Source organism: Schistocerca cancellata, chromosome 1, assembly GCF_023864275.1.
Source record: "Schistocerca cancellata isolate TAMUIC-IGC-003103 chromosome 1, iqSchCanc2.1, whole genome shotgun sequence".
NCBI lineage: Eukaryota > Metazoa > Arthropoda > Insecta > Orthoptera > Acrididae > Schistocerca > Schistocerca cancellata.
Window position 1 is genome coordinate 955,290,056 of NC_064626.1, and position 16,622 is coordinate 955,306,677.

General features: G+C 37.7%; 1 protein-coding gene across 7 annotated transcripts in view; it reads left to right on the top strand.

Annotated features, from left to right (window-relative positions):
• Positions 1-16,622, top strand: part of LOC126088314 (GATOR complex protein Iml1) — a 579,824-nt gene that overhangs the window by 241,772 nt on the left and 321,430 nt on the right. For all 7 annotated transcript variants that reach the window (XM_049906449.1, XM_049906465.1, XM_049906495.1 and 4 more), the window contains 2 exons: positions 4,754-4,971; positions 12,147-12,364. In XM_049906449.1, the coding sequence (XP_049762406.1) occupies positions 4,754-4,971; positions 12,147-12,364 (436 nt within the window). The remainder of the gene's footprint in view (positions 1-4,753; positions 4,972-12,146; positions 12,365-16,622) is intronic.

Here is a 16,622-nt window from a genome sequence, read left to right on the forward strand (position 1 = left end):
TACCCATTACTCAGTACTTCTTGTATTTACAACATATGCACTGTCCTTATTCACATAATATAGTTTGTTAGGAGAGTATAGTATCTGCATCTGGGTGCATTTTTTATCTCCAAAGCAGAACATTGCCTAAAAGTTAAGCTTTTTACATCTTTGTGACAGGCCTACCCATTACTCGGCACCTCCTGTATTTACAAAATATGCACTGTCCTTATTCACATAATATAGTTTATTATTTTTAATATGTTAATCAGAATTTGCACTTTGTAATCATCTTTCCTTATTGTGTTCACTACTGTCATGTTGCTAACTGTGCCACGTGGTCACCCACATTGTCGTTCTAAATCCTGGTTGACCAAAATCGTTGTGTGATAGACGATGAGAGGAGTCTGTATTGCAGCCTTACTGGTTACATGTGTAACCATCCAAGCAGTAGACAGAGCTGTCAGTGTATTTCAACAACTGCGTGCAGGAAAACATAGCCTCCAAAAGCTAGTTGTCAGTTTGCAGTAAGTTACCAATCATTAACAAGCTTGAAAGTCCATTAACGGCCCGCCATATGCATTGTCCCCTTTTCATGATAGACCCCTTTTCATGATAGACCAGTGATACGTGTAGGCCATTAAAAATGTAAGTAATAATGTTGGTGGTATTATGACACTGGTAACTACCCAATAAGCAGAAATACTTAACTCCAGGACAGGACAATCAGTATATGATCTGATTGTCGCTGATGCAATACAGCTGAAACATTGGTTACTTTAATGTTTTAACTGTTGTGTTGTACAGAGTGGCTTCAAGAATTGTGTGAAAATGTCTCCCAGCGTCTCTCAGCATTTTTCATTGTGCCTGTCTGCAACCCCACGCCTCCTCTATGTGTGAGTAGCAGTCCAGCCTTTCCTATTGTTGTTTGGTATTTTCAAACATTTTTGAGAAACTAGCCTTACATGTGGCACTTCCTGACTGATTTAATTTGGCAGTAGTTAGTTAGTTACAAGCCTCATAGATCATTTGAATTATTCTTTTATTAAAATGATGTGGAACAAGTCAGTGTACATGATACGTATACATGATTAGTGTTAACCTTAGTGAAAATGCTGTGTTTCACTTCTACTCGTGTAACCACACATAACAACTAGAATTTTTTTTAATTTACAGTCTACCAGTTTTTAAATAGAAATTTTTGTATGGAATAGGAGGAGTTGTCAAGGAAAAATAGTTGGATTTAAAACTTGCTTTGCTACTTGTCAGACATTTTATGTTATTGGACAAATCATATCAAATCTTTTTGCTGCATATTGAACTTCTTCCTGGGCAATGGCAGCTTTAATAATTGGTAATAAAGGTCATTTTTTCCTTTAGTGTTATAGGTGTGGGCAGCTGTATTCTTCTGAAATTTCATTAGCAGATGTGTTTATCATGATGTTCCAGGTAAAACACCTAACTACTTGAACAGGTACAAGCATAGTGACAGCAGGCAACACCACATATTATTCTTACTGCTTGCTTTATTTCTTTCTTTCTTTCTATGTGAAGAGTTACCCAGAAAATTATTCCTTAAGACATTATTCAGTGAAAATGTGTAAAATGTCAGCAGACTCATTTGTTTCCGAGACTAGCTGAACTTAATTGTTTGAGAAGCTCAGTAATATGCTTCTTCCAATCTAGGTTTTCATCAATATGTAAACCCAAAGATTTGGAACATTCTACCTTATTTATTACCTTCTGTTCATGGGCTATATCAGTTGCTGATATGACACTATTTGTTGCACAGAATTGAATAGTGTTGTTATCTTGACATTTAGAGTCCATTTTCAAAGAATTGCTTGATAATTAATAGAAAACATCAGTAACAATCTCTTCTGTGAGACACATCCATGAAAAAGGAAATATTCAAGTCACATTAGTTTGATTTTGCATCTTCCAGTATTTTGATACTTTTTTGAGAAACTATCTTACAAGAGGATACATCCTCATACATTGTGAAGGCATCATTAAATGATCTCAAAAATGAAGTTGTGGCAGAGTTAAACAACAAAAGCTATCATTTTCATGAAGAGTATGCTTTTACCAATGTGTGTGATTGTGTGCACTATAAAAGTCTACTTCAGACTTAAAAATTTTGAGATATTAATGACATCTTTCTCACCTAGATGGAGCTATATCTACATACAGGAAGCAGTCACATTGAAAATTGCAGTATGTGAATAAAAATGAAATCAGAATAGGGCACTGTAAAGTGTGCAGACCTGCAAGGTTGGGTGCACTGCTGTTCTTAACCTAGATAAATGATTTTCTGATGAATTTATAAGGCCATTCAAAACCCCTATTATTTGCCATTGATATGAGAATAGTAATGTAGAGCTGAAATTCAGCTATCAGAGGAGCAACACAGATAAAAAACTGAATAATCATACAAAGGATTTACAGTGTACAGTTTTAAGTCTTCATCTTATAAAGACTCGTGAAGTTTTGAGTAAATAAAAATGACTTGTTGGTATCAGAAATGGACAATTATGATCATACAATTAAGAACATAGTAGTATAACATTATTTGAGTTCTTTTTTGATATCTGCTAATTTCCACTGTGGGTAACACATGCTACTAATGAACATGTGTATGCAGGTAGCAAAAGAACAATCTAACTTTATGAACACAATGCCCAAGCAAGTTCAACAGAAGGCAGCTTCTGAATCAATACAACTAAAAGATTGTTATGATCTAATGATAATTTGACACCATGATAAATATACAGCCCACATGCAGGCTAGCTTCTGTACCTCAAGGTACACTGTCAGTCCTAGTATGGTAGCTCTGACATACCCCGGAAACTTTTGTATGTGGACACTGTCCTTAGTGGATCCAGTTGCTGTGGCATGGCAGTTTGAACGCAGTATTGAGGCCAAAGGATCCAATTGGCAGGTACTGCACACTCGATGACTGGAGCTCTGACTGTGCAGACGCTTGCGTGGCTGGTGTTAAGCCTAGAGAACCATAGAAGGTGTGCTCTGATATCAACTGATTGTGAGCAGCTTGACAGTGTCCCAAAGGGAGCTGGCCTATGGAAGAATAATATTAAATCATGATAATGGCACATGACTCGCAGAGGTGAGCTAGTGATAATGATACCAGCATTGTATATGGTAAACGTAGCATCATGAGGTACCACAGTAGATGCTGGGAGCATGATATGGGGTTGGGTTGCTGGCAGCTTGGAAAGACGGCAACCTGTGATACACTGTTGTGTGGTTGGCAGCTGGGTCGTAAGCTCCAACTGGGGTTACAGCATTCGTCTTTCCTACAGAGGAGATGGCAGAGCCTCCTTAATGGGTTCGGTAGCTATGACATAGGTGAGAAAAGGATGACAAAAGGATGTGGCTTCCCTTCTTCCATAAGGGAGAGATGGTGTGGCACCATCGCGCAGAAGAAGCACCTCCCAAAGGAAGTGGATTGGTGGGTCCAGGAACGGGTGCCAGTGGTGGCAGTGACATGAATTCAGAATCTGGGCTGGGCACTGGCTGCATATCGGTGTTCGCAAAGAGAGAGAAGGCCACACAGTGTAGATCAGGTAGGAGCAAACCTGGAAAAAAAGAACCCATCGAGGTCATTGTTGAGAAAGGGTGACTGTGCTGCCAAAGGTGGCATGGCCAGGCTTGTGGCAATACTTTCAAGGTGAGAGGACAGTAGCTCTGGGGAAGTCCAACTGATGTCCTGTGGAGGATGCCCCGAATATGAGAAGCAATCATATTGTGGGGAGTAGGAGGCATACAATTATGTGACTGTCATTTATAAACATTGAAGGGTTGCAGGATTTAATCAGCAAGTTTGTAATTTGAGTGCTGCATGCTTCATATTACAGTAATCTGTGATGAATGGACATGTGGGTTGCCTCATGACTGAAATTTCATTAGTTAGGGGTTCTTCCAGTCTGGTCTTATGATAGCAGTTCATTTATGTAGTATATCTTTATAAAGTATTTTGGAATAACTTGATCTATCTGCATTCTATGTGGGTATGCAGTCTCTAAAGAGTTTTTATCTAAATATTTCAGTAATACAGATATTTAACTATATTACTTGTAATAAATGATTATTTGTCACTTTGTCTGGCAAGTTATGACTCTCAAGAGATGAGGCTCTTCAATGACAGAACAGCATCAGAAGCATAATTGCTAGATTTATGCAGGTCTCTTTGAGAGTTACCCTTCTCCATACACTCAGTGAACACTGTGTAGATCCTGGCATAAATTTGACTGTGAACTTTATAAGTACACAGAAGAACCACAGTCATGATATACTTCATTTGTGGCATTTTCTATTACTGTTGTGCAGAAATATAGAGACTTAGTCTTCAAGGCTGCAAGTGGATCTTTAAAGACAGTAAAATATTCAGAGTTGCAAGTTTAAACATTTGGATATACATAAGAAATGTTATATTAACATAATTATTGTGTGTGTGTGTGGGGGGGGGAGGGGGGGGGGGTAATTTAATGTTGTAGAAAGTATGAAATTTTAGTTTACTTTGTTCATAAAAGTTTCACAACTTTCTATGTGCATGATTTTTTTATTTGCATGTTTTTAAGTGCATGTGTTTAAGAGCATGGATTTTTATGTGCATGATTCTGTTGTGTGCATGTAATTGTGCTTGCTCGTACGCATGTGATACAGAAGTGTAATGTTGTCAGCAATTACAGTAAATTATTCTTTTAACCCATATTTGATTAACAAGTATTTGATTTTGCTTTTCTATGTATAGGTGTGGATTGGAAATCTCTGACCATTCCTGCTTGCCTTCCCATCACAACGGATTATTTTCCTGATAAACGAAGCCTGCAAAATGATTATGTTGTGTCTGACTACACGCTTTTGCCTGATGATGTTAATGCTGATTTTGCTCAACAGAGGGCAATATATAGGAAACCATTAACTACACCAGAAGTGTTTCGGGAGCTTGTCTCTCAGAGGCTCGCGCAGGTTAGATAATTATTCAGTTTGTAACTGTTTAATTCTTAATGTTTCTTTATGCCTTGTGTACAAAATTACTAATTTTACAGTATAACTTAAAGTGATGCAGGATGTTGACTGCATGATGGGCAGTAGTGGTCTTAACATGGAAGCACAACTGCTAGTTGACAATCTACAACTTTTTGCCAAGAACTCAATTTGCATTTCTAGTATGATAAGTGAGAATACTGATTGCTCACATTTACTTGATCCCTGAGAGCATAAGATGCAGAAGCAGATGCAGAAGCTTGTGGTCAGCTCATAGTGCATTGTTTTCTGAGACAAGCTCTGCCTCCTCCTCCTCCCAGAGCAGTCAGCTTACACATTATAAAAGAAACAAATGTGCAGTAGGTTAATACGTTGCAGAAATGTCACAAATGATGATGGCGAGTCACTATAAGGATCAGGTACTACCTCCGTGATCATATTTGTAAATAATAGTAACAATCACTACACACAACACTGCACATGGATCAACACTATATTCACAAGGGCTCCCTATTTTTAGGGTGCACAATACTGTACGTTGGTAATGTTGGCAGTGAGCATAAACATTCCAGAGTGGCGTGAAGTCAGCCGACTTCCACTGACCACAGAGAGGCCAAAATAAAGTGTGCAATCAGTTCATGCTGCTGTGGCATTTTATATTTCGTTGGGACTCGTGACAGTTACTGTAGGAAAATTTCACAACTTTGCTATGAATCAATAATTATGAGCAGTCAAAGTGGTGCAAATAAATATAGAACTACAATCTTAACTGCTTCTGCTTTCAGATGTGTGTTTCATTTAGTTACACAATGTTTGAAAGTGTTGTCATTATCCAACAGTGAATTTATTGCATCCTTTTACAATAACAGAAACTCCAGCATGGAAACGACAGTCAAGAATGAAGAAACAGAACCATTCACCTGTAAGTTGCTGGTGACTGACACATAACATACATCATCACAGAGATTGTACCAGCTTTTGAGCATCTCCCATTTTCTAGTGTGTATGTAAGTTACACACACTCACGTATGTTAAACTAGGAAAACGTTGAAGCTTGAAAACTAGTGGTGTGTCTGTGATGTTCCGTATTTCTGTGTGCCATGTGTCAGTCACATACAGGTGAGTGTCTACATTGACTCATTTTTATCAAGAAATTATTACAGCTGGCTATTGGATTTTTAACACTACACAAATCCTTTCATCTTTCAAAATCCACACATGAGTAACATGAAAAATAATGACAAGAAGTGCAGAGGAGGAGGAGGAGGATACTGCATACTTACCAGTTTTTAAACCATGTACACCTTTTGATTTAGACCTATGGTAAGCTCCTTGGGGAGACTGTTTGCTCATGACTGACCATTTCATTTAATGAGCCTGTGAATCCTGAACTCAGAAGCTGGTTAACACTCAGCAAGCTCTGTGCATGGTTTACTATGCACCAGGGGGTTTGACTGTAGAAGGGTATGTAGTTGTTTTTTTATATGATCACTGTTAACCATTAGTGAAACATTGCCAGCTGAAGAGCTCTTTCAGACATTACCACATACTATAGTCTTCAGATTTATGCACCAAACTATATTTTTCCTATAATCTGATATCATCTACATCATTTCCATTAGGTTGTTGTCCAGACTATTCATTATTTTGAATAATCCAACTAAGATGTTTAATTCATGTTTGTTTGTTAGTTTGTCTGTATAGTCTTCCCATTCCGCTTGCCCATTGGGAATCATCTGAATTTTTAAATAGTTTACATATTCAGGTTCCTTTTATTACTAGTAATGACAGTGCACATTGCACAGACACATTCTGTTTGGCCAGTGATAACTTAGTGCTGGAGACATATTTCTCTCTCAAAAGTTTTGGTTGTGATATTCAGGCAGCTGTTGTTCACAAGATTGTGGGACTATAAACTGAATAGTTTCCTTTTATATCTTGATAAATGCTCTTGAATCTAAACAAATTTTCATTTTTCGCCTTTTATAAGACTGTGGCTATCAGTTGTCTTCTCCACAATGCATAGTTCCTCTTTTTTCTTTACCTCACAAGCTTTCAAAGAGTATCTTACTCTCCACTCTTATTTAAATATTTCTATATCATTTTCGTCAAAAATAAATAATTTCATACACTTGATATATATTTTTACCTGAAAAACAAACCAACAGGACCATTCAGGTGATGTTAAAATTTATTTTGCCACTATCATAAAAATAGTGTCTCAGTTACAAGGATGTGAATATTCTGAGTGTAACTACATAGCTCAGCTCAACAGAAAAAAATATTCAGTCAATTAGCACAGAAATACAACAGTTGTCTTTGCAATTCCATGCCTGTGAGTGGCATCACTTTCTTTGAGAGAATTCTTGAGAGACCAGTGTAACCCAGTAGACAGCAGTTGGCAGTGTAATTCATCACCTGCTTGCCCTTTGGCCTCAGCCCCTGTCACTGGTTGCATACATGATGCCTAGTTTTACTGATATCAAGTTCAACTAAGTAGGTCAGGAGTCCACTGCACGCAGGAAGTGGCTACTACACAGATAATGGAGGCTGTGTGGAGGGGACTGGGCAGCTTTTTATGTTAGAAGGCCTAGAGAAAGTGCAGAACGGGCTTCAGTGTGAAAGGATGCAGGAGGAACACAAGAAGAGGGTAGACACAGGAACAGCCAATATTTCAACTTTAAAATGTTGTAGCCTTTGTTGGAAAACGACCAGAATTCCAGGTGCTAATAGAAAGCTCTGAATCTTAAATCATTATAGGTATGAAAAGTGATCTAAAGCTGGAAATAAATTCAGCCACAATTTTTACAAAGGACATAAACATGTTCAGAAAGGATAAATTAAATACCATTGGTGATGGAGTGTTTATTGCTGTTAGAAGTAATTTACCTTATAGTAGAAGTGAAGTAAATAGTTCTTGTGAGGTGGTATGGGTAGAGGTTATACTTGACAACCAGAATAAATTAATAATTGGTTCCTTTTACCAACCTGCCAATTCAGATGATACATGTGCTGAACAGTTAATGGAAAACTGGATTGTCATTTCAAATAGCTACCCCACTTGTACAATTATAGTGGGTGGTTACTTCAATCTACCCTCGATATTTTGGGAAAAATAGATGTTTAAAGCTGGCATAGACGTAAAAAGACATCCAAAATAGTACTGAATGCCTTCTCAGAAAATTATTTTGAACACCTAGTTCAAAAGCCCACTCTGAGTGTAAATGGTTGCAGAAACATGCTTAACCTCTTAGCAACAAATAATCCTGACCAAATAGGGAGCATCATGATAGATATAGGGATTAGTGACCACAAGGATGTTGTAGCTAGGCTGAATACCATAACATCCAAACCCACCAAAAATAAATGTGAAATATGTCTGTTTAAAAAAGCAGATAAAAAATTGCTGGACACCTTCCTAAGAGACAGCCTTCACTCCTTCTAATCTGACTGTGAGCGTAGACCAGATGAGGTTTTAATTCAAAGATATACAGTCAACAGCAATTGAGAGATGTATACCAAACAAACTAACAACCGATGGACTGACCCGCCATGGTACACAAAATAGGCCAGAACACTATTGCAGTAGCAATGGAAAAGTATATCAGATTTAAAAGAATGCAGAATCCCTGAGATTGGCAATGTGAGGTGCTTTCAATAGTTTCCACAATGAAACTCTGTGTCAAAATCTGGCAGATAACTCCCAGAGATTATGGTGATGTTATTGATGACAGGGCCACTAAAGCAAAGTTACTAAAGATGGTTTTCTGAAATTCCTTCACAAAAGATGATGATGTAAATATTCCAGAATTCAAATCAAGAACACTGCCAACGTGAGTAACTTAGAAGTAGGTATCATTGGTGTACCAAAACAACTTATAATCCTCAAGAGTTGTAAGGTTTCAGATCCAGATTGTACAACAACCAGGCTCCTTTCAGAATATGCTGATGCAATAGTTCCATACTTAGCAGTTGTATACATCCACTTACTCATAGAAATATCCATACCTAAAGCCTGGAAAGTTGCAAAAATCACACCAATACCCGAGAAAGGAAATACGAGTAAGCCGCAGAATTACAGACCCATATCAGTAACATCGATTTGCAGTAGAATTTTGGAACACGTACTATGGTTGAACGTTATGAAGCACCTTTAAGAAAATGAGTTATTGACAAATAGCCAACATGGATTCAGAAAATATTGTTTTTATGAAACAAAACTAGCTCTTTATTCTCACACTGTAATGAATGCTATTGACAGGTGTCATAAAATTGATTCCATGTTTTTCGATTTTCAGAAGGCTTTTTGACACCATTCCTAATTAAATTGGATGTTGTGTGACTGGATTCATGATTTCCTGTCATAAAGGTCACAGTTTTTAATAATTGACAGAAAGTCATCGAGTAAAACAGAAGTAATATCTGGCGTTCCCCAAGGAAGTTTTGTAGGCCCTCTGTAGATCCTGATCTACATAAACAATTTAGGAGAAAATCTGAGCAGCCTTCTTGTTGTTTGCAAATGATGATGTGGTTTACTATCATGTAAATTCAATAGATGATCAGAACAAATTGCAAAATGATTTAGACAAGATGTCTGTATGGCGCAAAAAGTGGCAATTGACTCTGAATTATGAAAAATGTGAAGGGAGCCACACGAACACTAGAAGAACCTGCTAAATTTCAGTTACATGATAAATCACAAAATCTACATGCTGTAAACTCAACTAAATATGTAGGGATTATAATTATGAATAACTTAAATTGGAATGATCTTATAGATAATGTTGTGAGGAAATAACACCAAATAGTGTGATTTATTGGCAGAACACTTAGAAAATGTAAGAGGTCTGCTAAAGAGACTGGTTGCAGTAAGCTTGTCCACCCTCTTCCGGGTCACTGCTGTGCAGTTTGGGATTCGCATCAGAGAGGAGTGATGGAGGGCATTGATAAACTTCAAAGAATGGCGACTCATTTTGTATTATTGTGAAATAAGGGAAAGTGCCATGGGTATGATACACAAATTGGGATGGTACTCATTAAAACGAAGGCGTTCGGTAGGATCTTCTCATGAAATTTCAATCAATAACTTTCTCGTCAGAGTGTGAAAATATTTTGTTGGCACCCACCATCATTGGGAGAAATGATCATCATAATAAAATAAAAGAAATGTGAGCTCCCACGGAAAGATTGAAGTGTATGATTTTCCCATTCACTGTTAGAGTGTGGAATGATAGAGAAGTAGCTTAAAGGTGGTTTGATGAACCATTGCTAGACACTTATTTGTGAATTGTGGAATAATCGTGTAGATGTAGACACCTAAAACAAAATAAAACAGTAAACAGTGTTAGAACAGATCTTTAATATGTAACATTAAAGGTGGTTTGATGAACCATTGCTAGGCACTTATTTGTGAATTGTAGAATAATCATGTAGATGTAGACACTTCAAATAAAATAAAACAGTAAAAAGTATTAGAACAGATCTTTAATATGTAACATCAATATTACTGTTGTTGATATAAGAATGGCTGCGCATTACAATACTAAACATGTTTTGGGCAAGATGTTCAGGTACCTATTGTTTATGGGACTGCAAGTATTGCAATGGAAGATGTAATAAATAAGACAGACAGATACCCAGTTCAGTAATGCACTAACTATGATGACTGATATTACAATAACATTTTACAGAGATTAGTGGCCATCTTTCTTTGTTAGCTTAAGAGTGTTGGAGTATCCAGAGTTGCTGTTAAAATGTCTAGGACTCTGTTGTTTCAGTAGACAAGCATTGTTAATGCATACAGGACAGAAATAATGAAGACCATCTCAAAGCCCCTGGGGCTTGTGTGTGATCCAGACTGAAGGCCATGTTCTAGAACTTGCAGTGAAAGTGGCCTTGTGGTGTGTGTAGTGTATTCTTTGCTGTGTGTGGTGATTTGTGATGGGTAATAAAAGTGATTGTAATAATACATTCCATGACCTACAGGATTGATGACAGTCTTAAACTGTTTTTAGCAACTAAAGAAACTGTGAACTTACAATTGAAAAGCAAACTATCCAAGTAATGTAATGATTGAAAGACACACACTGATAACATGTCTGGGGGTTTTTCTCGATGAACATAACAACTTTACTTGCCATGTAGAGGAGGTGTCTAGAAAGGAAATAATGTTAATGCATACATTTATCGACATTACATATTGTCAGTTCTGACTTTTCTTAAAAAATACCATTTCATGTCACCAGACTATTAGCATTGCCTCTCATGTGTACAGTACAAGTGCACAACCTAATAGATAACAGCTCATAAAATCAGATTCAGCACCCATATGAGTGCAGCATGATATGCTACTGAAATCAACACATGCTGCATGGAATTCTTTGGATTGTGGCCAGTATGAAAGAAGAAATACAAAATTGTATTTTGAAACTGTGAGGAAATGGATGGGACACTTCTATCATAAGCATAATAGCATAGGAAATTCTCCATAACATTAGGAAGAGGTTAAGACTGAGATTCCTCAACCTGTCAGGTAGTCTGGTCCACTGTCTTACCTGTATAAAATCAAGAGATAGTGAAATAACACATGGCCTGATGGGTGTGCAAACACACTGGAGCATACATTGTGGGACTATGAGCTCTAAAAAGAGGCATTATGTCACAGTCATCAGTAAATTATCAGTAAGTTATCAATCCATAAGTACTGCTGAGGAGTGAAACGACCTGATGCACCATGGACAGTATAGCAGTTGCAACATCTGGTGAGGCCAAGGAAAAAATTCAACCACACAAGCAATTTGATACCTTCTCAGCCAATCAAAATTCCATGCAGGTGACTAGAACATAGTTGAAATAAACATCCCCTGAAGAAAATCATTTGATAAGTAATCCATTGAGTTAGTGTGTTTTCTGAAGTGTGACTCGGTGAACATTGTGGTTTTTAATAGAATGGCAAAACAAGAGGCATTATTACACTTCTGTTAGTGTATATTTTCCAATAGATTATACATTTTGAGTATGATTTTTGTTATTAATTTATCTTATAACTTGCCCTTAAGTTGCAGAAAACTAAGAAACCAATCTGATATGCTGAAATACGTTTCTCTGTGAGTGATTTGTACATTATTTATGCATTTACAAACCTTTGTTTTACACAGGGCTTTCAGTTGATTGTGTTAAACAACCAGGTAACCAGTAAACAAGTTCAGACTCCAGGAAATAATACTACCCCAGTCTCTGCAGGTATTAGTTCTGTTGTGATGACACGCACTACAGACACAATCAAAACAGAAGAGCATTTTTTGAGCATTGGTCGCATGTTTCATAAAATTTCCCTCTGTGGATCTGCAATTACTGTTACAAGATACAGGCCAAGGTAAGTAGAATACAAAGTAGAAGTTTACTCTTGCATAGAATACAATTTCAAGTCGTTGATATAATGTACAGGAGACCCACCAAAACGAAACAAAAAATTGGCTTTTAAGAAAAGGTTCACTGCCACACAAAGGTAGAAGGAAAGCACTGGTTTATTAGTATAGCATGCTTCCAAGGTTGGCACATACTTGATGCAGCTGTATAAACATATTAGGGCCAATGTTTCCCATTACATTGAGAACAAAATTAATTCAACACATTAAGTGACAAGACTGTTTTGTCTTGCTTATCATTTGGCCTGGTAGATAAGATTTCATCAAAATCAGTTTGTGGCAGGGGATCTGTTTATGTTACAACAAAACAGTAAAAATATTGTAGAACTATTTGATGTTTATATTCATTCAGTTTTCTGTGGTTCTTGGTCCAGTTCAGACATGCCTCTCTCTTTAGTTTTGAGTGTGAAAGTGACAGTAGTGAAATTATTTCTGCTCATAGAGTGGTTGTGTTTTGGTTGGAGCATGGTACAGGACCATTGGATAAACAAAGGGTCAAGTGATTGATTGAGTTCAGTGACATTTACACAATTCACTTTTAATACACATATAACAACATATTTCGAAGCAGTAGCATACGGGTAGAAAACTGTTAGAAAACAATCATTTTACAAAAAAACTATAACCCACTGTTGCAAATCAGCACAGTATCAAAATTAATTTAGATTTTAATAGCATGTGACTCTTATCCCACTGAGGTAAGAATTGGGTATTAGTTTTGGTAATACCTTAAACAATAAATTCTAGAATGACCACTGGTATTAAATTTAGAAAAAAAAGTGAAAAGTCACTTAACCAAAAACCAACACTAGCTACCTCATACGAAAGTTTTATCTTCAAGTTATTTAATGCTAACGTTTCTAAAATCTACTTTAGCTAAAAGACTTAATTTTGGCCACTTGGCAATTTTACCAAATTTAACAAAGAAACAATCTAACCATAGGCACATGCTCTCTCTCTCTCTCTCTCTCTCTCTCTCTCTCTCTCTCTCTCTCTTTCTTGCTGCTCTCACTCTCACTCTCTCCCCAATCATGTAGATAGATCTTTAACCTTTTCTTAAAAGCAAATGTCATTTATTACTTTTAGCCAGAGCAGGACAACATGTAAAGCAATTTATCCTGACCTGCAGTTTTAGGCTAACAGGTATTCAGAGAGTGCTCAACGGGCAATATTTAACAGGGAGGCCACAACGAATGCCTCAGTGCATATTATCAAATATCAAAGGCTATAAGAAGCAGTTCCTTTCCTTATTCATCAGTTGGTTTGGATCTCTGGCAGCATGACTTGACATCCAGTCCTTTGGCATGAACCTCAGAGCTCCTTTCAAAATACAGAATATATCATCATCTCAGATTGCACCCGGGGTTGCCACAGGTTCTGGAAATCAGGGAATATCAGGGAATTTCAAACACATAAGGGAAACCAGGGAAATTGAAAAAAACAATGAAGAATCTTGTTTTCGTGTCAGTAGATGAAATGATTTCTTTACTGAGGCGTCATGCATCATCGCTGGCTACATTCGTCGCTTCCCTACTTCCTCATTACTACTGCTCCTCCGCTTCCTACCACTCCCCTCAGCTTGCAGTCAGTGCTGCCACTACTTCTTGCCACTAGCCTAGCAGCTGCCTAGCAGAGGCAGGGAGGCTTGAGGAGTGGTTTGTTTGGATCTGATTCTCAGAGACTGTAGATGCAGTGGCCGGAGACAGTGGTCATGTGTGCATGAGTTTTGTCCGATTGATTATGTGAATGTGTGTGTGCACTTGTTTTCTGACAAAAGCTATTGCTGAAACTTTAGTTGTCAGCATGTGTTTGATTCTTCTATGTGGCTCTCTTCAGCTCAGCAATTATCTTTGTGGCGAGTTGCTACCTATCCTCATTATTATTGAGTCTCAGAGTATTTGAAAAATTTCTGTGTTGCATGGATTGATCACCATGGTCTCATTTCATCAACATGCTGTCTGTGGCTCCTGAATAGCTGGCGACATGATAAGATTTCTGTGACGTGCCAAAACTGCAGGCTGTTTCTGCGGGTATCTGTAATGGATTGGGGATGTCAATCTGAAGTCATTCAGTTTGTGCTAATGTGCAGCCCCTGCCCATTGGATGTAGTCTTACCGATGTTACCGCAGGCTGAGTCTGATTGTGTGTGGCATAATTCTGTGAATTCTCATGGTTTATCCATGGACCCAGGACTGTGGTGCTCCTCAGCATGCCAGAGACCATGGGCAGTAGATTTCAGAAATTGTGACTGTCTCACCACAAGTACATTGTGCAGTGTGGCATTTTATAGGCATTTTATTTGTTCTAGTACATTTTGGCTACTTCAAAAGTAGTTTGTATGTTAGAAGATATGGACAATAAGAAGAAGAACATTGTGTCAGTTGCTGGCAGTTTTTACCCTATGTACTCATATATTTCCCAAAAGAAAAGTCACACAATACCTGTAAGATAATAGATATAACATAGTGGGTAATAACCGAGAATAATGAGCAAAGTAAAACCAACATTTTATTGGCTTGCTTTCTCCATCTAAAAACATTTCATTACAAAAGATGTTGGTGTTACTACTTAAGGTTTTTGCTCCCATCAGGAAACGCCATCTGCTTGCAAGTGGTTTTTTTTTTTTTTAAAGATATTTCCTTGTTTGCATTATTGTTTCTTGTGCTGTAGCTGTAAAGACAGGTTGTCAACTTACAGCTTAACTTACCCTTGAGATCTTAAAATTTGTCATGTAAAAATGCTGAAATTTGTGTGGAAATCAGGGAAATATCAGGGAATTCCACTTGGGGAAATTTGTGGCAATACTGGCACCTAAAAAGGACAGTGTTAGACGCAACCAACACACAATATACTGGCACAGCCACTTCCAATAATAAATAATGAGCCTCAGAACCAAGTCAGGTGGTGTACATCAGTGTCAAAACGCAACATCACCTAAGCTAAGAGAGTATATTAATGAAACAAGCATGTTCCACCTCAAACTGAGGCCTCAGAATCAGTGTAGAGGCAAAAATTTGTATTACATGAAAGCACGAAACAGACGAGTCATCTACTAGTGCCAGGTTGTAGGTGAATGAAAGAAAGAAATTGTGGTGACTTGGCCAATTGTACACATTACCTGCATAGCACTACACAATCCAAATGCAATATATTTTAATACACTCTGCTCGTGGTCCAACCATCCACCACTATGCAGCATGAGGCAGCTTACTTTCTCTTCGCACGGGCACTACAGAAAAACCAACTGCCAATTCACTACACCAGACAACATCCTGATGGGCAGCAGCAACTTCTACCTCCTAGCACATGTGGCTGCCATCCTTTCTGTGCTTGTTTCACTTTCTGAACCCCACACTTGGCTAGATAAACTACTACTAGCCGGAGTGGACACAAACACAGTTGGGAGGAAGTATGACCAACCGAGGTGGCTAGTGCCAACCTAGACTCATGGTGCTGGACATATTGCCATCAAAGGAAGAGGAGGGGAATGTTAAAGAAGGGCATGATCTCAGAGCTGACCAACCTAAGTTTATACCTTCTACCAGTCTTTCATGGCTTAGAACTGAAAACTTAAATATAAGATCAAATGTAACAATGGACACCTACTATGAACTATTTGTGCTGGATAAATTGTTCGAGGAAAGTGCTGAACAAACAAGCGCACATGCATCAAAGAAATTGTAAGGACTACCATCCTTATATTTATATTGACCCCATGAGATTGCACATCTGCTAACATTTCTGGAAAAAATTTGTCCAGAAGGAGATTTGAAATGTTACTGAGAATGATACATTTTGCAGACAACAGGGGCAGTAGTGGTTCCAATCGTTTGCCCAAAATACATCCACTTTGTGACAGGTACTGTTAGGTACAACCCAGCATCTTCGTGAACAGGTTCCTCACATCATTTGGAGCCTCTGGTCTGTGCTGACGGTCTTATAGATCAAAACCAGTTACTGCAATGAAAAAATAAATAATTTATTGCAATGTGGACTCCTTTTTTTTTTTTTTTTTTTTTTTTTTTTTTTTTTTTTTTTTTTTTTTTTTATGAAAATTGGAAGTAAAATCACTGTAGTTCCACAACGATTTCAGAAATTATTATACACTGATGAGCCCAAACATTAGGACTGCTTGCTTCACAGCGTGTTAGCCCACCTTTGTAATGAAAAGAGTAGGAATTCTGCATGACGTGGATGTGACAAGTT